At 33.2% G+C, this 17,299-nt stretch overlaps 1 protein-coding gene across 1 annotated transcript in view; it reads left to right on the top strand.

Annotated features, from left to right (window-relative positions):
* The window catches only part of ETNK1 (ethanolamine kinase 1), a 77,450-nt gene that overhangs the window by 36,803 nt on the left and 23,348 nt on the right, over window positions 1-17,299 (top strand). Inside the window, exons 3-6 of the mRNA XM_081249200.1 lie at window positions 743-883; window positions 5,318-5,460; window positions 14,451-14,534; window positions 16,303-16,463. Coding sequence (XP_081105326.1) covers window positions 743-883; window positions 5,318-5,460; window positions 14,451-14,534; window positions 16,303-16,463 — 529 coding nt within the window. The remainder of the gene's footprint in view (window positions 1-742; window positions 884-5,317; window positions 5,461-14,450; window positions 14,535-16,302; window positions 16,464-17,299) is intronic.

A 17,299-nucleotide genomic window follows, 5' to 3' on the forward strand; every position in this document is an offset into this window, starting at 1 on the left:
TTTAAGTTCTTTTATTTGTAGGTTATTGTTAAGTCATGTTTCTACCTACTATTCTATGGACTGTATGGTAATTTAGTTCTTATTTCTATTTGGTATGCTTATTCCTCCATTAGCATTTGCTGTACTAGGTTCTGACGATACAAAGATGGTGTGGACACAAATATACTACACAGCTTCAAACTATTTTGTTGTTATATCAGTATTGATTCTGACATAAAATCCTAACGTTTGTTCAGAGTATTTGTTGTTAACAACACACTTACAGAAATTAATGCATAGAACCTATTTATCTGCCCATTTACCTTTTTACTTTAGTCCCTTTTGCCCTTTAACTTCAGTGACTTCAAAAACTCAAAATTAAAATGACTCCGTGTAATTTAAATGCATCAGTGATTAATATCTAATATGTGCCTTGAAATCATTTATAGTCGTGTATTGTTCTGCTGGTCACAAACATTGTATATTCAAAATAGGCTGCCTATATCCAGACACTCAGTCCCTTTGGGACACAATATTTAATTACTGTATTAATTTTAGGTGTTTCTTCCTACTTATGCTTTAAACATTTGTTTGCTTCTCCTTGTGAGAGTTGACTTGCCAAATTATTTTGAATCTTATATATGGTAAAAATAAATCATGTTATAAGGTAAAGGCACACTAGTTATTTTAGTTTACCTATGAGTAGATATGAACTGTATGGTGCTTAACACTTTCTTTTTTATGCCATTTTGTTTTTAAACAGGCTTATAGCACGTCAGCTTGCTAAAATCCATGCTATTCATGCACACAATGGCTGGATTCCCAAATCTAACCTATGGCTAAAGATGGGAAAATATTTCTCTCTCATTCCCACAGGATTTGCAGATGAAGACATTAATAAAAGGTAAAATTACTTTTACATTTTAAATTATGTTTTACATTGCTTTGCTCATATATAGGGTTTCAAAGATAACTGTAAGGTTTCTGTGTATAAAATCTGGTTTGGTTTATCTCTTTGCATTTAAGTAAAATAAGCATTAATTCATTTGACTCTCAGAAGGCACTACAGAAATGTCCTTCCCTTCCTACAGCTGACTCAAAAAAAAAAAAAAAAAAAGAAGAAAAATAACCCCTATAAAAGTGGGGAAGTGGTGAGCCAAGAAACAAATATGGAATGTTTATTTGGCAGTAAACATAATATAAAGATTACTATGAATGGGTACATTTTTCGTAGTGTGAGTTGACAACAGAGACCTTTTTAAAAAAATTCTTTCTGTCCAACGGAAGGCTGTTTTGAAGGGGCCTAGAGATGTATACTGGGGACAGTGTAGTAATATTGGAGTGTGAAAAAGTTTGGGTTTTAGTTTACTGTGACTATTTAAGTCTCATGAGGTTGAAAATTCATTTACTGGAGTGTCAGCTTTTGTAGGACTTCAGGTTCAGAGTGACTAAGGTATTTCATTTCCTATATAGAAAAATGTGTAAATCACTATTTAGAATCCAAATAATTTAAACATGTTTTTTTTCTTCCAGTTTTATTGAGATATAATTGACATACAACACTGTGTAAGTTTGTGTACAGCATAATGATTTGACTTATATGCATTATGAAGTGATTACTACAGTAAGTTTAGTGAACATCCATCATAACTAAACAAATAAAGACATAGAAAAAATTATTTTTCCTTGTGATGAGAACCCTTAGGATTCACTCTCTTAACAACTTTCATATACAACATGCAGCAGGGTTAAGGGGGCTAGTGCTGGCCTTCTGGTGGGCAGAACTGGGTCTGGGGGGGCAGGTTGTGGGACCAGAGGTCCCGGATGTAGTGTCGGCCTGCTGGTAGAAAGGGCCCAGATCCCAGAGGGTCCTGGGCCTAGTGCTGGTCTGCTGCTGGGTGGAGCCAGGTCCCAGCGTTTCTGGCTACAGGGCCCTGGGGTTCCCCAGAGTTGGTGTTAGACCCGCAGTGGGCAGAGCTGGTTCCTGGCACAGCTGGCTTTGGTGTCCAGCATGTCCTGGAAGTTGGTGTCAGCTTGCTGGTGGGTGGGGCAAGATCCCTGGATGCTGCCTGAGGGACCCAAGGGGTCCTAAAACTTGGCCTGCTAGGGCGGGCCTGGGTCCTGGTGCCAGTAAGCTAGAGGGAGGATTCCAAAATGGCACTTACCAGGGCGAGTGTCCTCCTGGTTGAGTGAGCTCCCCAAAATGGCTGCTGCCAGTGTCTCTTAGCCCAGGGTGGGCTCCATATGCCTCCTGCCTCTCCAGGAGGCTCTTGAAGATCAACGGGTGGTTCTGACTCAGGCTCCTTTCAAATTACTGCTTCTGCCCTGGATGCCAGAGTGTGTGAGATTTTGTATGTGCCCTTTAAGCGTGGAGTCTCTGTTTCCCACAGCCCTCTGGTTCTCCTGAAAGTGTGCCCTTAAAAAGCCAAATGTCTTCCCAGTGCAGGAGTCCCCAGGCTAGGGATCCTGCTGTGGGGCTTGTCCTCTGTCCTGTGGAGAACCTCTGCAATTGTAATTATCCTCCCGTTTGTGGGTTGCCCACCCAGGGGTACGGTTCTTGACTGTGCTGCATCTCTGCCCCTTCTACTCGTCGTCTTGTGGCTTCTTCTTTATACCTTTAAAAAATCTTTTGTGCCAGTCTTCTGGTCTTTCTCGTCAAGAGTAAGCAGCTCTGTAAGTAGTTGTCATTTTGATGCGCCAGTGGGAGCAGGTGAGCGGAGTCCTCCTCCTCCGCCATCGCAGCCACTCTTGACAGACACCCAGAGCACAGTCCTGCTGCGACCTTCTGAAATACTTGGCGGCACATGCCTCAAAACCACACCAGACGTGTTTTTCCATAGTGTGATTAACACTAGTACAAAAATTGGAAATTTTATTTTGTCTTTATACCTAAAGTGTACATGAAGATTTCAGCTTTTGTATTCAGGAAGTCTTTGTTTTAAGAACAGCAGAAGTAAGCAGGACCTGTGGATTTTTTTTTTCTCGTTTCTTTTAACTTTTTATAATCCATTAGCGAAAAATAGCTGTATTGTTTTGAGTTTGATTATTTCAAAGATTAGTTTGACTCACTCTGTGTGTGCTTTATTTACATGTAGTTTGTCAAACTTTGAATGGATAGGGATATTATACCCCTTTAACTGGGATAGGCAGACACCTGGAAGTGTGTCCGGTGTATTGGATATTCAGAAAGTGATAACATAAAAACAAAAAAAATTCTCTTTTGAAATAGCTATTTTATTGAAAGATTTTGGGAAAAATCACTTTAAAATAAGTAGATGGCAGTGGTGCAGAGTTGAGAGGCAGTATGGTGCTGTATGGATTAAGAGCACAAGACTGGAGCCAGACTGCCTGGGATCAAATCTCAGTTCTGCTGTGTAACCTTAGACAAATTACCTATTTCTTTTTCTGTAAAACATAAATAACAAAGGTAGTATATTTACCTTTTAGGGGTTCTGTGAGGATTAATTGAGTTGGTATATACAAATTTCTTAGAACCGTGTTTGGCCATATAAGTGCTAAATAAATGTTAGCTGCTATTTTAAAAATTATTATTAGTCAGAGAAGGTTACTTCAGATGCTTGAGGTTAGTGATACTTGGGTAAAGCTGGAGATGCAGTGTGGTAAATAATGAAAGAACCTCGCCCCAACAGAACATATACAACTAAAACATTAGAAACAGTTAAAATATTAAAAATATGTTTCATATTTTCTTCCATTCCTTTTTGTCTGTACATGATTATAATTATATTAATAATCCTTTGAATCCTATTATTTCCATTCAACTCAGTACTTTTAAAATAAATTCTTGAATAATTACACCATTTTAAAAAGCGCATATAAGGATCTCTGTTGGAAGCTATGTGTAGAAGAGAATGCAGGAGTGGGGAGAACAATGAACAGGCAAATTCATTAAAGTAAACTCAGTGATACAGAATCTTTTTTGTGTTATAAAATGGAAATGTAAGGGGTAATTTGAGAGACGATATAGAGAAAGAATGAAGAGAACTTATTTTGTAAGCCTGATGATGCTATTGAGGAATTAGTAGTAGCACCCTATTTTTGTTCCATTGTATTTTTATCAAATTATTACAAATACAGCACAATAAATAGTACAGAAAAGAGTTTAGGATAAAAAGCCATGATCACTAATCCTTCTTGCCATACCAACTCTCACCCTTCCCAGTCTGACTACTGAGGCAGTTCTCTGTAAAGATGAGTATTCTGTGATGTGGTTACCATATGATAGTATCATAATTTTATATGATTAATGATTGTATGATTATCATATAATAATGAGTTGATTTATCAATAATAGATAATATCTATTGACTGTCAAATGTGACTTTAGCTGATTTATACTACATTTACCCTTACAAGCTTGAAATAGATGTTTTAGTTCTTTAATGGACTATCTTTGTAACTTTACATAATATACTTAAACTTCTTTTTATTTAACTCTTTGTGTCTTGGTTTCCCCCACCTATAAAATGGAGATAAATATAAGACATTTAGAATAGTGTTAGTAATTGTTAGCTGTTAGATATACATATTATTCCCTCACCCCATTTTGTACTGATATATTTTTTACTTTTCTGCCCTGCATTTTATCTGTTGCTCTGTTTCTTTTTATTCATGTTTAAGTTCTTTTTAATGGTTTTTCTGTATTCTAATCTTTAGAATAATTGGCTTGCTTTAATTCAGAAGTCTGTGCATTTAAATGGGAAGAACTTATTAAAATAGATTTTCTTTGGTATGTATAGAAATATCGAATTACTGTGTCATGCACCAGGAAGTAACAAAGTGCTGCAGGTCATTTATATTTCAAAAACAAACAAACTCAGAGAAAAAGAGATCAGATCTGTGGTTACCAGAGGTGGGTTATGGGGAAGGGGGAGTTGGATGAAAGTAGGCAAAAGGTTCAAACTTCTAGTTACAAAATAAGTAAGTACTAGGGATGTAATATAAAACATGATAAATTAACACTGCTGTACGTTGTATATGAAAGTTGTTAAGAGAGTAAATCATGAGTTCTCATTACAAGAAAAAAATAATTTTTTTCTTTTTCTTTTATTTTTAGTATCTTTGTGAGATAATGGCTGCTCATTAACCTTATTATAGTAATCATTCCATGAGGTATGTAAGTCAAATCATGCCGTACACCTTAAACTTACACAGTGCTGTGTGTGTCAATTATATCTTAATAAAACTAGAAGGAAAAAAGTAAGTTCTATATGACCAAAAAGAAAAGAAAAGAAGATTTTATGCCTTAATGAAACTTTAAAAAATGTTGCCATTAATATAAACAAGATATAACTCTTTTTTTTTTTTTAACTGAAAGGTTCCTAAGGGATATCCCAAGCCCTCAGATTCTTCAGGAAGAAATGACTTGGATGAAGAAGATTCTTTCTAACCTGGGCTCACCTGTTGTGCTTTGCCATAATGACCTGTTGTGTAAGAATATAATCTACAATGAGAAACAAGGTAGGTGTTTGACTTTAGCAGTGAGTAAGGTTTTTTCTTCATGTTCTTAACAATCTTTTGATCTTTGTGTCAGTAAATTTAATTCAAATGCAAGGGTTAAAAACGTGTGCAGTCTTCAACGTTTTCTTTTGGTTACAAAGTGACGGTAACTGTGCTAAATTAGGAATATATATTCTCTGAATAGCTGTATAAAATATGTTTCTTAGAATTGGTTTATTAGAAACAGTTTTTGGTTTCTGTTAGAGTTTTAAATGAAAAATGATAAAATGACTTGGTTTATGAATTTAATTGTAAATTTTTGGTAGCTCATGGTTTGAAAATGCACCTGCTTGTAATGGGGGTTATTGAAAAACCAGCTGACACTGCACTGTTTTATAAATATAGAAAATTTTTTGAGTGTCGGGGGGGACAGCAGTATTAGAAGCAAATATGTCTCCAGGTTTCCTATTACCTGTTTATTATACTGATTTGTTAGATATTTTGATGCTAAGGAGGGAGCCACAGATGGAGGAAATTTTATTTGTAGTTGCTGAAATTTTATCTACTGAAGTAATAATCAAGACAATTTAGTAAATTGTTTTAACATTTTTTGAGATGCTCAGTGAACTTTTTGGTTAAATGTTTTTTGGGATTGTTCCTATCTTGCTGTATTCAAATTCTCTGTGTTTTTATCGTTAAGAAACACTTGGTTGTATTATGTTATTGGATAAAGTGGTTTGAGGTTTGGTTGCTAAAACGGTAGGTGCCCTTCAATACTACATTGACATTTTTAAAACAATTTTGGTTGAAAGATTAGTATTAATTCAAAAAGTCTATTTGGAACTTTGAAGCTATTGCATTTTGTAGGAAACCAGTTTTGAACATAGGTATCATAATTGGAAGATTATTTTGAATTAAAAGTGTGCTGTTGTGAAGATATTGAAGCCAAAGAATTCTGATTAAGTGGTCATATTATGTTAAATTACTATTTATGACCATTCTTATCAGATTGTAAGCTGAGACTGTTCTAATGCAAAAGCTTTTAATATTTGTAACTGACTTTAATTTGAAGAAAACTAACCAAAGAACACTGTCAAGGGTGGTAGACTGAAGCACATATTTTCAAAAACATACTTAAGTACCTTTTATATTTGATATTTTAATCTGGATTAGAGATTCCATTTTTAAAATATTTTCTGAGCTAACATCTTTATTTTGAATGTCTTGAAGTCTGTGTGGAATCGTTTTTTGAAAACTTCAGGTGTACCCCAAAACATTAAGTACTTGACAGTGTCCTTTAATTTATTATTATCCATTTATTATATATAATTGTCATAGTATATATGTACTACATTATATACTAGTAACCAAATCTCAATGCCATTTGTGAGACTAGAGTATTAGTTATGCATTAAAGTGATGTATATTAGCTTTTAAGTTCAGTGCAAGATCTAATAACACATTATTTTATATAATGGAATTTCAAGTGAGGGTCTTCATCTTACATTTGAAGTGGACACTCAGCTTTATTTTTAACTGCAAGTTAATCAAGAGAATCTGTTATTTCCTTTGGAATATAATTTTAACTTTTCATATTTTTATTTTATAAGTTTCTTTTGAATATTCATTCCACTGAACAAACTTGTTTATAATCTAAAACATAAGGGACCAAAAAAATCAGATTACTATGTCTTAGGTAAAAAAATTAATTTTTACTTTTTAATTTAACCAGTTGCCTATCTAAACTACTGATTAGTGATATGAAAAGTTCTCATATTTTCAGATAAAATATTTATGCTTCAGTCTGGCTTTAAGAGTTCAAGGTTGTCATTGTTTACTTTACCACGAGTTACCTAAATCATACTTTTGTGTCTAATTTTTCTTCCCTACACAGAAGAATAAAACTCGCAGTTCAACAAGTGTAAATATGTTGATATAGGTTTTAGAGTTTGCCCTTCACAGAAGTCTATTATGTACCATTTGTTTCTTCTTGTCTTTGTGGTTATGTTTGTGTGTTAGTTGTGGAGATATTCTGTTATTTTTTTCTTACCAATGGCTTTATACTGTCCGTTAGGAAGGCTACCTTTGGACTTTGTGGCATCCATTAAAAAAATCAATTCCTATGTGATTAGTTGATACATAAGCATTAAGAAAACATGGTTGGAATGTTGTTCAGGTAAAATCTGAAACTCATGACAATGTGGCAAGAAGCTTGTTCTTTTTATTATTATCTTACTCTTTCAAATTAGGAGCTAATGGTTTTGAAGTAATGTGACTATGACATATTTGTCTTTAGTTATAAGGAGAAGTAACATGCCTCATATTTTATAAAAGGTAAATTATATAAATTTAGTAAGTTTATTAAGCAGAAAACATATATATTTGAGCTGTAGCATAGCGTTAGTACTTATAATTGCAATATCAAGGAGGATCATGAAAATTAGAAATGTGCACTACAAAGTTCTTTACCTGAACTTGTTACTTTATTATAGCCTCTAAAAGCCAAGTGTTAAGTCTTTTCAAATTAAAATGGTTTCTACAAAGAATAAATGATTAAACTATGTATTATGTTCACAAATGTGTTTGATTTGTTATCACTTGTTGAATCATTCATGTGATTTGAGGTCAGGACTTCACCATTTTGTATCCACCTATGATATATATAAAAATAACAAGATGAAAGCCATGGGACTAGCCTTTGCATCATCAAGCTCAGTATCTCTCTGTAGTGTGTTTCAGACCCTTAATTTCTTGGAAGTACAAATTTTAGTTAAACTTCATGAATTTATATTGGATCATCTTGAAGTCTCTGCATGTACTTTTCAAACGTAGTAAATTAGATTTTTTTATATGTTGTAACTAGATTGAAAATCTCTAAGTAACTCTTACAAGCAGATATATTACTCTTAACATAGTAATCAAACTCTTAACTCTTAAGTAACTTAAAAGAGAAGTCAAAAAGAATATAGATGTTGGAACCAAGCACACTCGTGTTCAGATCCCTGCTTAATCACATATGGAAGTAGGTGGTATTAGACAATTCATTTTATCTCTTCATTAAGTGTTTATATTTGATCCTTTACCATCTGCACCAGAATCACCTAGAGTACTTGGGAAACATGTAGGTTTCTGGGCTCTATCCAAGACCATCTGAACAAGAATTTCTACTGATGGGCTTAGGACTCTGAATGTTTAACAGATTTCTAGGAAGTACTTATACTGTTGATAGTCTAGAACTTTTATTTGCTTTATTTGAAACTTAGGAGATGATATCTACTTCAGATGGTTCCTGGCAAGATTTTAGATGATGCATATAATGTAAATAGCACCAGACTGGGTGCTTAGCAGCTCTCAGTTGCAGCTATTATACCATGATAGGAGTTGGCAAACATTTCCTGTAAGGGGCTATGTAGTACATACTTTAGGCTTTTCGTCCCATGTTATAGTCTCTGTTTCCACTATTCAGATTTGTGTTGTGGCACAAACACAGCCATATACTGTTCATATAATTCATGAACAAATAGGTGTGGCAGTGTTCCAATGAAACTTTGTTTACAGAAACAGGCACTGGGGTGGATTTGGCTTGAGAACACATTGTTTGCCAACCCCTGTATTATGTTTATAGGAGGTGCATTATACAAAATGTATCTGATTCTGAAAAAGAGAAAATGGTTACTATCAGTATAAGCCAGAAGAATTTATGGCTCATTGGTATGCGGTGACAATTCAGATTATCTTTAAGTGCAATTTACAGATTCTATCTTAACTATAACTTGAGTGATTAAAGTTTAAAAATGTATATATGTATATGTGTATATACGTACTCATATATACACACACACAAAGACTGTGAGCACTCTGCAGTTTATAGGCATTTTCACCTGCGAATGTTACAGAACTGGTAGGCATCACAGAAGAAATACTGCTTCTACTTGTTTTCATCATGTCAGTTGACAGGACTCAGGAATATGGGAGAAGAGTAAGCTTCCTTTCTGAAGTTGATGGTAGCTGTCAAGATTTTTGAAAAGTTAGTCAGTGCCAGGAATTAGGTGGTTGGTAAAACAGCAGCCCATTCCTTGGCTTCAGTGAAATGACATCTTAAAAAGGTAAGAAAAGTATACTTAATGATATGATAGAATTTGTTATATAATAGAAAACCAAAAGCAGTGGTTCTTGCTCCAGAATTGTAAGATGAGACTTATATCAGTCATCTTTTAAATTAATCAGCAATTAATTAAAAAGAATTTATACTAAGTAGAACAAATTTCAGTATTGCTTATTGACTGACTTCAAATCTAATATTTTAATTTCAACTAATCCTTTAACTGCTGACATGTTAGAAGTAATTGCTAAAGCTTTTGAGTTTGTTGTCTCATGTCTTGATGCTCTGTGAGAATGTTTATTGGTGGCTGTTTTGTTTCTCCTTTTCCCCCATTCATAAAAGCTTCATAAAAAGCTCACTTGAAGACCTAATATGTAACTTAAAATGGCTGCCATTGATTATTTTCTCTGTCAGCAAATGCAAGAAGCTGATTCACAGCTATTTAAGGAAATACAAATGAGTGGAAGAAAAAGGAAGCTTTTCTGGGAATTACAGAGTAAGCCAGGTTTTTCTTTAGAGTTTTAAATAAAACAATATAAATAGAAAATGGGTGAGTCACCATTCTTAGTCACTTGATTGACTCTAAATCTTATCCACTTTTTTATTATTCATGAAAAGGCATTGATAATGGTTATTTTATTGATATTTTAACAAGAGTTTTTTGTTTTATTTTAAAATTTAAATTTATTTTTTAATTTGCTAACCTATATTTTCCAGGGTGGAATTTTTATGAAGGATAATCTTAACCTTGTTTTAACTTGTAGTCTGGATCACTATTTAGTATAAAATAAAATAACCCTAAATCAGGTAATAAAAAACTTTAAATGGACTGTAAAAACCTGAACTGTCAAGGAAGAGCTACCTAAAATAGTTACTAGTTCAGTGTTTTTTCTTTACTCATACATTCACTCCCACTGTATGTTCAATCATATACTGGAATAAGAATGTTAGAAATGCCATATTTTGTTCCTCAGTATTTCATGCTTATCCCCCACTGCCACTTAAACATGTGTTATCATTGTGTCTGAGCATTTTCTGCAAAACCGCCATTATTTCACTAGTATTTGAATACTTCCTGTGTGCTAGGATTTGCTCTGTGGATTGCATAAGGAAAAGTGGAAGGGACTTACTGCCTCTCCAGGAAGCCATGTGCCATGTAGTGGACGAGTCAGATCACAATACAGAAGTGTACATTCAGAATGATGAGTGCTGTGTGGTGAAAGTATACACGTCCAGGGTAAAGTTACTGGACGCTAGAGTAAGGGGTGAAGCGAAAGTTTCCCAGAACAGAATACTTCCTTTTTCTGTGTAATAGAGAACATTTTGCCAACATTAGTGTAATCATGGTTACTTTTTCTCTCCGTTCTCTTTCTGCCTTACATCACAGTGTAGAGCAAGTTGAGTGAGTTGGAAACATTTTCAGGTTCTCATATTGGCTATTTTGCTTTTCATCTTTATCCCTTTCTCTGTAACAACAATAAATAAAAGGAGTCCAAATGAATGTATCATGTGAATTATATAGCCTTAGTTAATAAGCTAATTTTTTTTGGTTTTAAAGTACTTTAAATATTATTTAAACTGTACTGAAATTTGAACAATTTAACTCAGTGGAGTGTGGATTTCATTACTGCGAAGATACGTTAAGAAACGAAAAAAGAAAAATGTCACTTTTGAAAATTCAGATTATAGTTTTATTCAGTAATCTTATGCTTTACCCGCTGTGTGCTAGTCAGTGTGCTAATTATATACAGATAAAATAGTCTTAGCTCTTAAAGCAATGCTTTACTTTTTAGGGGTCAAGGATCCCTTGAAAATCTGGAAAATTGAGAATCCCCTCAGAATCTGCCTATATAAAATTTTGTGTAAAATTTTCGGGAGTATTCTCGTTTCCTTTCCACCCTTGAATCAATTAAAAATTCGTATCTTAAAGAATTAACAAGATAGTCATGCCATATGAGCTATTAATTATTATAGTGATGTGGATGTTCCTCTAAATACTTGGGAATTTTAGAATTCAGAAGTTAAATTTGTAGAAGAAAAAAGTTCAGTGCATTTTTTTGGTAGGAGAGCATTTTCCAGTAATTTGATTTTTCTGGCACCCAAAATAAGGGAAGCAGGCCTCTTTAATTTTACTTTGTTGCAGAAGATTAAATTTAAGGTTGAGTTCCACTTTGTTTGCAGTTGTTTGAAAAGAATAGTTAATGCAGATTTAAAAAAATTTTTTTTCCTTTTAAGCTTTGTGTCTTGTAAAATGTGAGTTTGCCAAATTTTCTTCATCTGCTACAGATTAGGTATGCCATTGTTGCTGCCATGTGGCGGCGCACCCGTGCTTCTTAAACGCACTGACTGGAGGTTTATCGCATCACTTGTTCACATGCACGGAGCCTGGTAACAGCCTCATCTGTATCTTGTTAGCTTCATTTTCTTATTTTTAAAATTTCATTATTTATAAACTCAACATAGCATTTAAAAATAAAGGCTAGTTTTAATGAATTAATGCTACTACAAAAAGTCATTGCTAAAATTTTCATACTGAAACAGATTTTAACTTTTGTTAAAATGATCTATGCTTTATTTAAATTGTATTTATAAGCAGGCATGTTTTACCTGCCATTTTATTTATGTTTGCCAAATTCTAAATATAATTTTGAAAATTGAAATTGAAGCTTTTGTTTATGTGGCAAAAGTAAGCTTCAGGACTGGGCTGTGTATTTTTATTGGCATGTAACAGTTAATATGAGCTCTACAAGAATTTGTGTTTACAAGAGCTAAAGCAATCAACAGCTGCAATTTAAAACATTGTTTATTAAAACTATTTGGTTGGCTCAGTAATACAACTTGGTAAATCCTCTGGAATCCTGATTTCTTGAAGGCTGGGTGGTTAGGTATTTCCCAAATCGTGTTCAGTCTCTTATTCATCTTAATCTTTTTAAACTGTCTTTTTTTTTTCCTCCTAAAAGTAATGTTTATTGCAAAGAATAAAGGAAGAAAGGTCACTTGTCTACCATCTGAAATGAAACTAGTAGAAACATTTTGTTTTGGTTTATTTCCATTCATCTTTTTTCCCCTATGCATTATGTTTTTTTTTCTTTTTTCCTCTCCAGGCATAATATTTTAATAGTTTGGATCACTGTGTTTACTATTTTGTGTCTTTTTTCATATAACATTTGTAATTCTCCTGGTCATTTAATAATTTTTGAAAATGAAATTTTTATCATGGCTGCAAAGTATTTTGTCATTATGGTGGTCTTTACTCTCTCATTCCCAAGGGTACCTAGAAAAAAATTTTAAAATATGTTCTGACTTTTCATTTTGGAGCTTATTAGTAAAGTGATTTGGTTAAAGCTTGTTCTGTCTTCCCATTCTGCAGTTTAGTGAAGTGATTTGGTTAACTCTAAGACTTTCTGTGGAATAATTTTTGTGAATTCAGGAATTTATACTGGTTGAGTTGCAGTGGTTTATGTAGTCACCAACTTTTAAAAACCTTACATTATTTTGTCAATATGCATATAGATTTTGGTAACTGGGCTTTTATACTTTGGTAATCTCACTTATTTTACTCTAGACTTGACTATTATAAAAATTTTGAATTAAATATTAAATACAATTACATTAAATTTTTTGCTTTTGTCTAAAATACTCCACTTGCCATTACATTTTTCTGTCATATAATTCTCTTTTTCTGAGTTTGAATATGATGAACATACATCCCCAGATTAAACATATAAATCTGTATGACACATGACAGTTCAAAAGCTCTTTTATCTGGGAAAAGCCAGTGTGTATAAACCAGAAGTTTGTTTTGTTACCTCAGCTTGATGTTTTAAAAGACAATGTAACTAGACACATGCTCTGCATTTTCTCAATATCAGCAGCTTAGAAACTGTTCTTACAGCCATCTCTGTTCATGTATCCATTTTAACTGTTGAGCCCTGTTAGCCTTTGAGTTTGTGATCCCTTGATGTAGACAGTGACCCATTTTGATTTTTTTGTTTTAATGTTTCTCTCTGTCTCTCTTTCTCTCGTCTTTTAAAAAATAGGACCTATATCTCTGTTGAGCCAAACCCTCTCTAATACTCAGTACTCGAAAATGAAGTGTTCATAAGCAGGAGTTTGTCCCTTGGGCAGGCGGAACAGGATAGTCTTTGGAGAATTATAATGAAATACGCATATCTGTATCTGTATTTAGCACTAATTTAGAATAGGAATCTCTTTAGTTTATGTAAAAATTTCTCAAATTAAAAAAATATTTAAAAGCAACTATACCTTGCTCTTTTTAAATGATAAAACAACCACCTTAAGGCTGCTCAAATATGCTATTGGAAACCTTAATTATGTAGCATTCCAGGAATATATAAGAGTTTGATAGCAACTAACTTCTTAAATTAGGCATGCTGTTATGTTGATCAGCAAGTGTTACGTAAGTGCAGGGTTCTCAGAATTCAGGTCTTTGAAAGTCTGTATTTTATTTCCATATATAGATTAGCTTGTCAATTCACTGTTGGAGTATCATAGATTAATTTTTTGTTAAAGTTGCGTAGATTATTAAGTTTCCAAAGATAGTTTTCATTTCTAACCAAACTTGAATTTTTAAGTAACTGATGCCCCCATGTGGTTAAAGACATATTTTGCTTTTGTTTGAACTTGGAGAATGACTGTATTTTGACTTTTCTTTAGTGTAGTGGACACTAATGTTCACAAAGAAGCTGTTGACCCAGATAAATAATTTGAATTTTGTAAAGCTCATTGCCATAAAATTCACAGCCTTACCCTGTATTGTCTCAGAAGTGCATGTAACCAAGCACGTACAATGAGACAAAATATTGGAAGCTATTTAATTATAAATAGCATAGGGATTTTCTGATCCTATATGTGATTTCTTATGTTTCTGTTTTTGTGTCTCACATAGGTGATGTACAGTTCATTGATTATGAATATTCTGGATACAACTACCTGGCATATGATATTGGAAATCATTTCAATGAATTTGCAGGTAAAATCTAGGGAAGATGTTCCTCTAATGGAGTAGCATGTATAATTTTAAAAGGATGCTTTTCGAATTGTTTTTTCTTTTCTTTAAAGAAGATCAACTGGGGGTTTGAGCAACAATTTTTATTCCTGACCTTTTTGGTTTTTCTTTATTACTGGAGGAAAGAGATGATGACCTCTTCCTTAATTTCTTAAGGAAAATAATGATTGTGGCTTTTTCTGTGTGTGGCTTTTGTTAAGAATTGACATAGTTGCTTCGTAAATCTCATCTCATCTGATTTTTTCTACACAACGATAAGTTGGGTAATATTCCCAGTTTACAAATGAGTAAAGTAACTCACCAAGGTCACAGTAAAATGCAAAGAACTAAGATTTGACCAACTTTTTAATCATTTAAAAGCCTTTGCTGTTTCTATTGTGTACTTGGGCTTTTAGAATGTTGTTTAACTAAAGAGCGCAATAATTTTTTTTTTTGTCATTGGCTATGAATAATTGAAAAGCTGGTCATTTTTACCCCTGAAAATAACCTTTTATTACCATCAAAGATAAAAGTTTAAGTTTTTTTATGTAAGGATAATTAATTTAAAATACATTTTATGGCTATATTTAGAAACATGAAATGCTCTAAAATAGTGAAGATTAGGGAATTCCCCTGAGTGGTTTATACCTAGCAGGAACTTTTCATTGCTGAATTTGTATTTTTATATATTTATGTATTCATGTATTTTCATATACTTCTAAGTTACCAGACTGGGTAAAGAAAGTTGGGGGAAAGTTTTAGTTTACATGTTTTCAGTTATTTCCCTCCACCAAGCCTCTATACATTGCCGTATCCCCACATACGTGTTGTACATAAATATCTATAGGAAGGGAAAGCAGTTGTGCATATAATGAGATATCACCATGTTAGTAATATGGATAGTCACTGCTGTGGATACAAAAGAGTGATCTTAATATGATTTTGTGTAGAAAAAAATTGAAAAAGTTAGGTAGAGTTTGGATGTGCAGATAGAAGAGAAAGAGAGGGCACTGCAGGAAGAAGGAAGAAATCTTCAAGATCAGTATACCTATTTCTGTAGGATATAAAATCCATGAAGGAGAATAGAGTGTCATAAGACCAGAGAAGTAAGTTTGGATCAACTTAGGAAGAACCTTGAATGCTAGGCAAAATACTATGAACTAGATTAGTATTTTTCAAACTATACATCATGAGATCAGGTACGTGGGGTAATTAAAGCAAGGAATGGAAAAGAAATAGAAAGTATCAGAATTGGAAGGTGTATTTAGGGTAAATATTGTTCTGTGAAACTTAATATCAGGTGTGTGTATAAGGTTTCAATATAAAAATGTATTTCTTACTCTGTGAGAAATGATTAAACAAGCTTTAGAGCCACAGTTCTAGGAAATGCTCTAGATATTAGTGTGCGTAAGAATCTCATAAGAATCTCCTGAGGTGCTTATTAAAATCGAAGATTTGTGCCTTCTGATGCAGGTGGTTCAAGCTTCATACTCTGAGGAAAAATTGAGGTAATGAGAATTGATTATGGTGATCAACTGTATTGTTCATTAGAATTTAATTTGGAATACATTATGATTGGTTTATTATTCTAGTAAATGCTATTTCCTTAATAATATCTAGTATTTCAGCCCAAAATGGAAACATTTAATAATTTTTTTCTGAAAAAATATGTAGATGGTAGGGATTATTAAAGTTAGCACAAGATGTGTAATGTGTTCTTAAAAATCTCAGTGTACTTTCTTTTCTGTTTTAGGTGTGAGTGATGTAGACTATAGTCTTTATCCAGATAGAGAACTGCAGGGCCAGTGGTTGCGTTCTTACCTTGAAGCGTACAAAGAATATAAGGGTTTTGGGTCTGAAGTTACTGAAAAGGAAGTAGAAATACTCTTCATTCAAGTCAATCAGTTTGCATTGGTAAGTTTAAATTTAAACAATTAATGAAAGATTCTTGATATAATATTAAAAACTAAAAATTTTCATCATTTTTTAAACAGTTGCCCATTTTGAGTTTTGTGAACTTGTTATTTGTTTAAAATAATGACAAAACGAGATTGTTTAAAATTCTCCCACTATAATGCTTTTGAGGACAAAAATTTTGTTTCATTCACTGCTATATCCCCAGCCTCTAGAACAACAGTGCCTAGCCACATGGTTAAGTGCTCAGTGAAATTATTTGTTTAATGAATGGATTCTAGTTAGAGTTAGGATTAATGTGTGAAGTAGTTTTTTTTAATATCTAATTCTCTTTCTTTATGTTATAAAAAACATAATCAAGGACAGACTTATGGGTAGTAAGGTTTTTCTACAATACATTTAATCATCACACGTTAACATGTTAACATATCATGTTAACATGATAAAAGTAGATTGGAAGGACTGGTAGAATTGTTTTCATAACCACCAGTATTTTGTCTTACTGACCTTCTTTTGATAAGCAGTTATTTCCTGCCTCTTTGATATTGTAATGCTTTATTATTTTCAAGACCCACTTCTCTTTACTCTAAATGCATTTAAGTTTTCAAATTTTAGTTCATTTAAATTACCTTTTGAGAATGATGTGATGCCATTAGAATGAGCTTTCAGCTAAGGTGTTGAGACTAATTAAATTGAATACTGGGTTGAAGTTATTTTAGCTACTACTTCTTTTTAGTTTTAATATAATTCTCTGCAGTTGACATGGGGAATATTTGCTATGTAGTCTTCACAAATAGACCCTATTGGTGGCTCACAGGTGTACTGTTTCCATAGTT

The sequence above is a fragment of the Mesoplodon bidens genome (genome assembly GCF_964165515.1).
Source record: "Mesoplodon bidens genome assembly, chromosome: 11".
In the NCBI taxonomy this organism is placed as follows: domain Eukaryota; kingdom Metazoa; phylum Chordata; class Mammalia; order Artiodactyla; family Ziphiidae; genus Mesoplodon; species Mesoplodon bidens.